General features: G+C 39.9%; 1 protein-coding gene and 1 pseudogene across 1 annotated transcript; one reads left to right on the top strand and one right to left on the bottom strand.

The window, feature by feature from the left end:
* The first annotated feature begins 1,432 nt into the window (after positions 1-1,432).
* Positions 1,433-4,941, top strand: LOC117598477 (uncharacterized). Its single transcript, XM_053238575.1, has 4 exons — positions 1,433-1,698; positions 2,200-2,258; positions 2,741-2,785; positions 3,831-4,941. Exons 1-4 carry the CDS (start codon positions 1,453-1,455, stop codon positions 4,906-4,908), a joined length of 1,428 nt encoding a protein of 475 aa, XP_053094550.1. The 5' UTR covers positions 1,433-1,452; the 3' UTR covers positions 4,909-4,941.
* A 1,070-nt stretch (positions 4,942-6,011) lies between these two features.
* LOC113535293 (zinc finger protein 501-like) lies at positions 6,012-8,809 on the bottom strand (annotated as a pseudogene).
* Between the last annotated feature and the right edge of the window lie 302 nt (positions 8,810-9,111).

The raw sequence follows: 9,111 nt of genomic DNA on the forward strand, positions 1-9,111 counted from the left end.
GTTTTTGTGGCTGATGGGGTGTTTTTTTTTTTTTTTTTTTAAGGAAGGGTGTGTTATAACCCAGTTAGTGCTGTGTTTGCTTCCAGTAGTCACGGCTGCTGCTTAGGCAGTTTGCCATCTCCTCGCTTTCGACTTTGTGCATTCACACACTTCATGTTCATACATTTGCATTCGTGCCTGATTGATATCAGTGATTACTGACATTATGATTCTGTTATTCACGTTTTTTGGGTTAATAAATGTTTGCTTTTGTTTACCCAGTTGTGTCATCTTCCATTTAAGTCGTATCTTAGTGCCAGGTGTAACAACAGATTTCAGCTTAGACACATCCATAACACATCATCATGTCAGGGTTGTGGCCATTCCGTCTCTTTCCTCTTGTCTCGTACTGCCTGGAACCAAAGAGAGATACGTCTCACAATGTCTAAAGAATTGTACTATCAGCATTTGATATTGCTGACATTAGCTATCTACATGCAGTGTACTTAATAAAGTGCTTAATTTGGTTAAACAATTATATTTTAAGTGTTGTACATTACACAAATTACATATATATATTCACACACATATACATACATACACATATATACATACATACACAGTTAGGTCCGGAAGTATTTGGAAGTATTGGAAGTATTTCAGCTTTATTTTAAGAGGTTCCACAAAAATATGGCATTTACCATTTAGGAATTACAGCCATTTTAAGCAAAGTACCTCCATTTTCAGGGAAATAAAGTAAATTTGTGGGCAGGTATAAAAAACATTTGATTGTTTTATTTCAAATCCATTGTGGTGGTGTATAAAGTGGTGACCTGACTGTATATATATATATATATATATATATATATATATATATATATATATATATATATATATATACATAAAATACACCCTTTTACTCCTTTCAACTGATTTGGGAAATGCAGTAATGTAATTTCACTCATATTTTATACTTTTTAAGCTGATGAATGATGTAATCTGTGATGTGACAATAAAGTCTGAAGTCTAAACAGAACTTTCCTCCAGGATGAAGGTCAGCGAGCAGACTTAAGAGGCTGTATTAAAAGTGTTTATTTTTTTTTCTTTCTTAGACAATATATTCGTGTTAAAGGTACTTTTTTCTCCACAAACTCAATGCCACTTCCTTTCATTCACACTGCATTTCCAATAAATTTCTTCTCAACACACACAATTTCACATGAAATCTGGCTATTAATATTAGATTAATATACAGGGATTAAGAGATGGATGGTGGTAGTTTTGCTACTTTACACAACTGTATGATGAAATGCGGATAAAAATAAGAGAATAACACAGAATTGTGTTGTGTGTGAGAAGTCATATGCATGTGCAACACCCACATACATTTCCAGTAAGGCTCCACCCAGATGTCCTGTGATGACATCATGTTAGAGTATAAAACGTCAAATTTCACTGCCTAAAACTCAGTAAATGACACCACCCAAAGAAGAAACATCTCAAGAAAAGTTTAAAAGAGAAAAAAAAAGAGAGGGCTGGGACCCGGGTGAACCCAGACACGCATCCGATCCAGAGGAACCTGCAGGACTGAAGGACAGCGTTACAGGCCGTCATGTAGCGCAGAATTCCCTGCAGGAATCGGATCCAGAAACATCTGCGTCTCTGCCTCCGGTCCCCGATACCAGTCCTCCATCCGGGCCAGCAGAAGCATGCCACATGGTGAGCTTTCACTCGTTACACCCTGTGCATGTGTGTGTGTGTGTGTTTATTAGGAATGAAGCAGCATTGTAAATTCATGGGATAACTAGTATTATTGTGTGACCAGCAGTGAACTGAAACTGAAAGTTAAGATAGATGGAGAAAGAGAGACAGACTGAGAGAATGGAAGAGACAGAGAGAGAGAGAGAGAGGGAGGGAGAAGTGGAGGGGGCAGAAAGAGACGGAGAGAGAGAGAGAGAGAGAGAGGCAGAGAAAATGAGAGTGAGAGAGAGAGAAGTGGAGGGGCAGAAAGAGAGAGAGAGACGGAGAGGGAGAGAGAAAGGGAGGGGCAGAAAGAGAGAGAGAGAGAAGTGGAGGGGCAGAAAGAGAGAGAGATGGAGAGAAAATGAGAGAGAGAGAGAGAGAGAGAGAGAGAGAGAGAGGGGCAGAAAAAGAGAGAGCCAGTATTTTTCAGTTAAGTCGTAAAAGAAATGTTTTGTTCTGTTTCTCTTTTTGAATCAGGCTTCCTTAAAACGACATAGTTCCTCTTCCTTACCTCCGGAGGATGGTCCAACATCAGTGTAAGCTCCCCCAACCCAACACCTCCCACACACACACACACACACACACACACACACACACACACACAGAATCTGACCTACAGCTGTGCGCTGTGCCTTAATTAGATGAATTATATCTGTACATTAAAACATCCATCCACCAAATTCATTCACTTATACTCATCCCCTATAGCAAGGTCACTGCTGAACACACCCACAAACTTCCCGGCATGCACTACTGACCATGCAAAGTGGTTTCCTGTCCTCTCACATGCATGCCCCTTATTAAAGTTCCCATCATTAAATCACACGAATAATGAAACGTAGTGAATATATAGTAATACACTGTTCACTGAACGTAATTCATGTATATATACTATATATAATGTATCTATGAATTATTTATTTTGTGCATTTTTATCTTAGTATCTCAAAGTAAATGGGTCTAAATTAAGAATGTGTGTGTGATGATGATGATGATCTTTTTTGTGATTGATCTGCAGGAAACAGAGAAATGTCAGCACAGACCATACACACAGCGGGATAAAGTGAGTATAATGATGAAAAATTCCAAAGTACATAAAGTAAATAAAAAAGCAGATTATTATTATTATTATTATTATTATTATTATTATTATTATTATTATTTGGGGGCCAAGCACTACAGGTGCATAGGTACCCTATTGTTATTCTATGTTTTCTTCTTCTTCTTCTGCTTCTTCTTCTTCTTCTTCTGGCCAGGGTGTCTATGGCAGCCTATAGAACTGTCTGTGAAAGTTGTGAAATTTGGCACACTGATTGTAGAGGGTCTAAGGAGCATTCGGTCCAAGTTTGGGCCAAGGGTTGCCAACGCTCTAGCGCCATTATCAGGTCAAATTGGGGCCTAATGTGGAAGTAAATTTATGGACATAACTTTTAAATGGTGTGTCCAAAATTTAAAAGCCAGGCACGCTGGGATTCCCTGGGTCGAGATGAGTTCAACGCACCCTATGATGTCAATTTCCATTGTCAATAATTAGATTTTCCGCCATCTTGTATTTTGTCAAAGACTGTTTTTTTTCGCTACTCCTCCTACAAATTTTCTCCAATTATCACCAAATTTGTCATACATCATTTTCAGAGTAAGCCTCAAAAAATTATCAAAAAATTTTTGAATAGTCCAAAGGGTTTGCCAGTAATGGGCCAACGAATCTGATGGCAAAGCCACCAAACAGGAAGTGAGGTTGTATCTCAGCAACGACTTTGCACACTGACACAAAACTTGGTAGGCATCTTCAGGACCATGACCTAAGGCTATGCAAAAAAAAAAAAAAAAAAAAAAAAAAAACAGGATGTGAGGGTGTATCTCAGCAATGCAGCTACATATCATCACGAAACTTGATAAGTATCTTCAGGACCACGCCCCGAATGTGGTCAAGAAATGTAACAACTTTCATTTATTTTCCTTATATCATTTGAAGTGTGTGTGTGTGTGTGTGTGTGTGTGTGTTTGCAAAGAGATTTATTTTGCTGTTTTACAGTTTTGTGTTGCATGTTTGGCTACATAATTATAAAGAATAATCTCATTTGGGCTTTTTTGTTTGTTTGCTTTAGGAATATACCATCACCTGACCAGCTGGAAGACGCTGTGAAATGGAAATTCCTTCCTGATATATGTAGCAGTCAAAAAAATATAGAACCCATTATGATCAATGAGAGTTCAATTTTACAATTTATTCTGAATATTATAATTAAAAAAAAAATTGCATTAAGTAACACTGAAAATATGCAGCTCTCCAATGAAAAAGTAGTTTATGTCCCTGAGTTTTTAACAATGTTTAAAAAATCTAAAGTCAAAGACTTAGTGACAGAAAAAAATAGACAATATGCATTCGCGTTTATGAAAAGGATAGATAATTCCTGTTTTAAAGAAATCGGTCCATTTTACCCAGTCAAATACCACAGTGAGGATTTTATTTGTAAAGAAATTAAAAACATGATACAAACAAAGGAAATTGATAATTTTTCTGAAATTTGGATTTACACAGTGAATAGTCCATGTATAGGGAGAAAAAATCATATTCCTTGTATGTATAATTTAATCTCTTTATCATTCACCTTAGGTCAGAACTATGGGATTAAAATGTACATCGGCTTCACTAAATTTTATGTATTTTGCACAAACATGAGTAACATTTTTAATAACAGTAAAGAATTGGATGTTAATAGTAAGAAAATCATTGAAGCATCTGATTTGAATCAATTAAAGTTTTCTGTTCAATTTAATATTTCAGAATTTAAACATGAATTTAAAAAGTTTATGATGAATATTCCCAAAAATAAACGTAAGGTAGTTTATGGCAATAGAATGTTTCCTCAATCTCTAGACTTAGCACTGATTTATGAAGAGTGGAAGCAGGAAGGAATACAAACAGCAGAACAACTCGCGTCAGAAATGAGTGTGAAAATCGGGGAAAGCGCTAGTGAAATGATGCCGATTTTTGATAAGCTTAAGCCTGTGATTATTAATTGGTGGGATAAAAATGTAAACAGATCCATGTTATTAAATGAAAGATTCAGTGATTTTATTGAAAAAAATGTGGTTCTACACTACTTGGACGACATCCAGCACCTTGAACATCATCCTGAACTTTTCCAGATTGACTGCTACTGTTTGGCTAATGAGGAATAATTTGGATTATAATAAATTTGGCTGATTGGGAAAGATTTGTCACCTTGTGATTTTTTTTTTATTGTTACTTACCACACAATGCACTGTTTCCGATTCCTAACACACACACACACACACAGTAATTATTTCATTCTTTAGTAATATCTTTATTATTATATTACATAAAAATGACTTAATATTTATAATTATATTTACATTATTTTTAAATAGTATTTACTGTTTACTATTTAAAAAGTATTCCTCTTAAACAACAGTGATTTATCAATGAATTTCTTTTTTTTTTTTTTTTTTACTAAAGAACAGGTGATTTTGATCTAACACTGTAAAACACTGTAAAAAAAAAAAAAAAAAAAAAAGTCCACGCAACAATTTATTACCGGGGTGCCTAAAATTTTGGAGCAAATGGCCCCAAACCAACATTATAAATATTCTGCGATCCCAAGCCTTAACCACCCTAAAGTTTGTTATTCCAGATTTATGATTTAGGACTACTGTAACACTTAAACCTTTTTTTTGAAACATATATCAGTATCGTGTAATAGATATAGATGTGTGTAATATAGATATGTGTAATAGAATAGAATATTCCTTGCGCTGATTTGTAGTAGGAAGTGTGGGCTTCAGTTCTTGACACAACTTTTCAAAGAGTCAGGAAGTTTTTTTGAAAGGGCACATCTCAATTCTGCTGTGGTATTATAGAAAAATACTCCACACCACCCAACAGGAAGCAGAGTTAATGTCACCATGGTAACGTTAAACCACAACAGCGTAAAGTATGTTATTCTTTACTAAATGCGTAGGTGGATGTAGAAATTTAGCAGTTTTTATTGTTGAAATCACTAACGCAGCTTGTCAGGATAGCGAAAAAGAATAAATAGCATGCACACTCTTAATTTTAATGTAGCTTGTTTGAATGCGACTCCTAGTAACATTTCAAAATAGTAGCACATCTATGTTTAGAGAGATATTTGTAATATTAATTTGTAAAATAAATCAATAAAACAAAAGAGGAGACTGAGTTATTCTCACACTACATGTTTAGGAAATGTCCATTGTATGAGCTGTGACTCCCTGGGAATGATATAACATTAGAAAGTGCACATTAATATAACTTCTATAGTGGCAAGTGGGGGGCATGGTTTAGCAACATGGATGCAGCGGGAAAGCGCGAGGGGTGTTATGTCGGGATTACCATGCTGGCGCTTGACTCAGTGTATTTTCCCCAGTGGACTTTCATGTATCCCCCAGACCCCTTCGATGGCACTGCTAGCCTGTCAAACCCCAAGTTCAAGGAGAACCAGTGGCTGAGGTTCTTGTTGTCCCAGTTCACCGGCCGAGCCTTCCAGTGGACAGAGCTTTTGGTTGCCACAGGAACCATGGGCCTAGGAAGCATGGAAGAATTTATAGCACTTTAATTTTGTTATAATTTAGAAAAATTTTGGGGAGGGCCAGCCTGTTCACCATATACTTTGAGGAGAAGAAGGTTGGAGACGAAGAGGAAGCAAAGTCTCCAGCAGAGCTCCAACCTAACACTACGTTTACACAACAACGATGTAGTCAAAAACGGAAAAGTTTTTCTCTTGCGTTTTCAAAAAGTTTCACGTATATACAACAACGTTTTCAAAACGATTCATGTTTACACATATCTGCGATAACGGCCAAAAACGCTGTATTGCGTACGCCAGGCCAGTAGTTGGCGCTGTAAAATTGGTGAAGTAAATCCACACTTTGCTGAAGAAGCGTTAGCAAACTCTTGAGCAGCAGCAACACTACCATGTACTCCGCCATTGTTGTGTATGTTTGTTCGCGCTTGCCTTTACTATAGTCACGTACTGCGCATGTCTATATACCTAACACATACTACGCACGTGCATGACGTCACCGTTTTCAAAGATTCCCGTATTGGGTTACATGGAGACAATAACGGCGGCGTTTTCAAAAACTTGCACTTTGAAACCCGTTCTCAAAAATATGCGTTTTTCAGTCCCCAAAACGCCGTTGTCGTGTAAATGAACAGGCAAAACGCATAAAAAGTTTCCTGTTTTTGGCTGAAAACGTCATCATGTAAATGGCCCCTAAGACCTCCCCTGCAGAGCTCCCTCCAGAGGCCTACAGGGTGGCCTCCACAGCCGAGCTCCAGCCTACTGTGAGCAGTGATACGGTTGCTCACCTGTGTGAATGCACCAGTGAGCACCCTGCTGAGTGAAACTTCCCCCACACTCAGAACATCAGTAAAGCTTCTGTTCAGTGTGAATGCGCTGGTGTTGTTGAAGAGTTCCTCTTTTGCTAAAACTCTTCCCACATTCTGAACAGTGATATGGCTTGTCTTCTGTGTGAATGCGCTGATGTTTTTGGAGAGTAATTTGGTGAGTAAAACTCTTCCCACATTCAGAGCAGTGATACAGATTCTCTTGTGTGTGAATGAGCTTGTGTGCTTGGAGATTACTGTTTCGATTGAACCTCTTGCCACACTGGGAGCAGTGATAGGGCTTCTCTCCTGTGTGGATGATCTGGTGCAGATGCAGAGTGCTCTGGTGAATAAAACTCTTTTCACACTGGGAGCAAGGATACGGCTTCTCTCCTGTGTGGATGAGTTGATGTTTAGTGAGAGTCCCTTTCCTGGTAAAACTTTTCCCACACACTGTGCACTGATAAGGCTTCTCCCCAGTGTGAAGACGCTGGTGTTCTTGGAGATAACTCAGTTGAGTTAAACACTTCCTGCAGTGAGCACACTGATACATCTTCACCCCTGTGTGAATGCGCTGGTGTCGTTGAAGAGCACAGCTCTCTCTAAAACTCTTCCCACACTGTGGGCAAGGATACAGCCTCTCTCCTGTGCAGACTAGTATCGTTGCAGAGTACCTCTCTCACAAAAGCTCTTTGAACACTGGAGGCAGCGATACAGCTTCTCTCCTGTGTGAATATGCTGATGTTGTTGGGGATCACTCTTTTGAGTAAAACCCTTCTCACACAGCAAGGATAGGGCTTTTCTCCTGTGTGGATGAGTGTGGACCTCTCTCACAGAAACTCTTCCCACATTGTGAGCATTGATATGACTTCCCTCCTGTGTGGATCTGTTGTTGGAGAGTACTATGCTGTTTGACTGTAGAACCCGGTGTGTGAGGGTGTGGAGGAAGACTCGGGAGGCAGGCGGAATTTTGGCTCAACCTGAGGGTCGCGTTTATTCAGTCCGCACTTTTCAATTTTCAGCGCACTTTCAAAAATCTCAACAAAAACAAAACAACTCAACAGAAAATCGGTCCGCCCCAGACTCACAGCTTTCACTCCATCAAGTTCAAGTTTACTCTCCATGACGTTTGGGTTTGTGTGCATTCGTGCGTGTCTCACAAGCTGCGCCAGCTATCTCTCTCTTGCCAGTTACGGGAGTCAATGAAAGCACAGAGAGACACAAACAAGTAAACTGGCAGTAAGAAGACACAGATGAGAATCATCACCCATTACCTTCCGGTTCGACCCGCCTCCTCTCCGTCCGCAGCTGACACTTGACCATGCCCCCGCTGCCACATACCTCCGCCTTACGACTCAGGACAAGGAGCCATCCAGCCTATAGCTGACTCCCCACCGCCCCACCAACTCCCAACCTGGCGAGGTAATCCACCACCACCATCTGCACCTGCCTGTGGACCACCTTGAATTTGAATGGCTGCAGTGCCAGATGCCAATGAGTGATCCGCACATTGGCATCCTTCATGCGGTGGAGCCATTGGAGCGGGGCATGATCAGAACAGAGGCTAAAAGTGCACACCAGTAGGTAGTATCGGAGGGTGAGGACCGCCCACATGACGGCCAGACACTCCTTTTTGATCGTGCTGTACTTGGTCTCCCTTACCAACAGCTTCCGGCTGATGTACAGCACAGGGCGCTCCTTTCCCACCACCATCTGGGAAAAATGGCCCCCAGCCCTCTGTCTAATGCATCAGTCTGCAGAACAAAAGGGAAAGAAAAGTCAGGAGAATGCAACAGTGGGCTCCCCACACAAAACCGCTTTTACCCGGCAGAAAGCACGCTCACATGGCTCCATACACTGGCCCAGATCTGGCACTCACTTTTTAGTGAGGCCAGTCAGCAGGCTTGTGACATCCAAAAAAATTAGGTACAAACCTCCGATAATAGCCAGCCAGCCCCAGGAACTGCTGCAATCGTTGCTGTCTTATCAATTTCTGGATGCACCTGCCCATGGCC

Source organism: Pangasianodon hypophthalmus, chromosome 12 (assembly GCF_027358585.1).
Source record: "Pangasianodon hypophthalmus isolate fPanHyp1 chromosome 12, fPanHyp1.pri, whole genome shotgun sequence".
In the NCBI taxonomy this organism is placed as follows: domain Eukaryota; kingdom Metazoa; phylum Chordata; class Actinopteri; order Siluriformes; family Pangasiidae; genus Pangasianodon; species Pangasianodon hypophthalmus.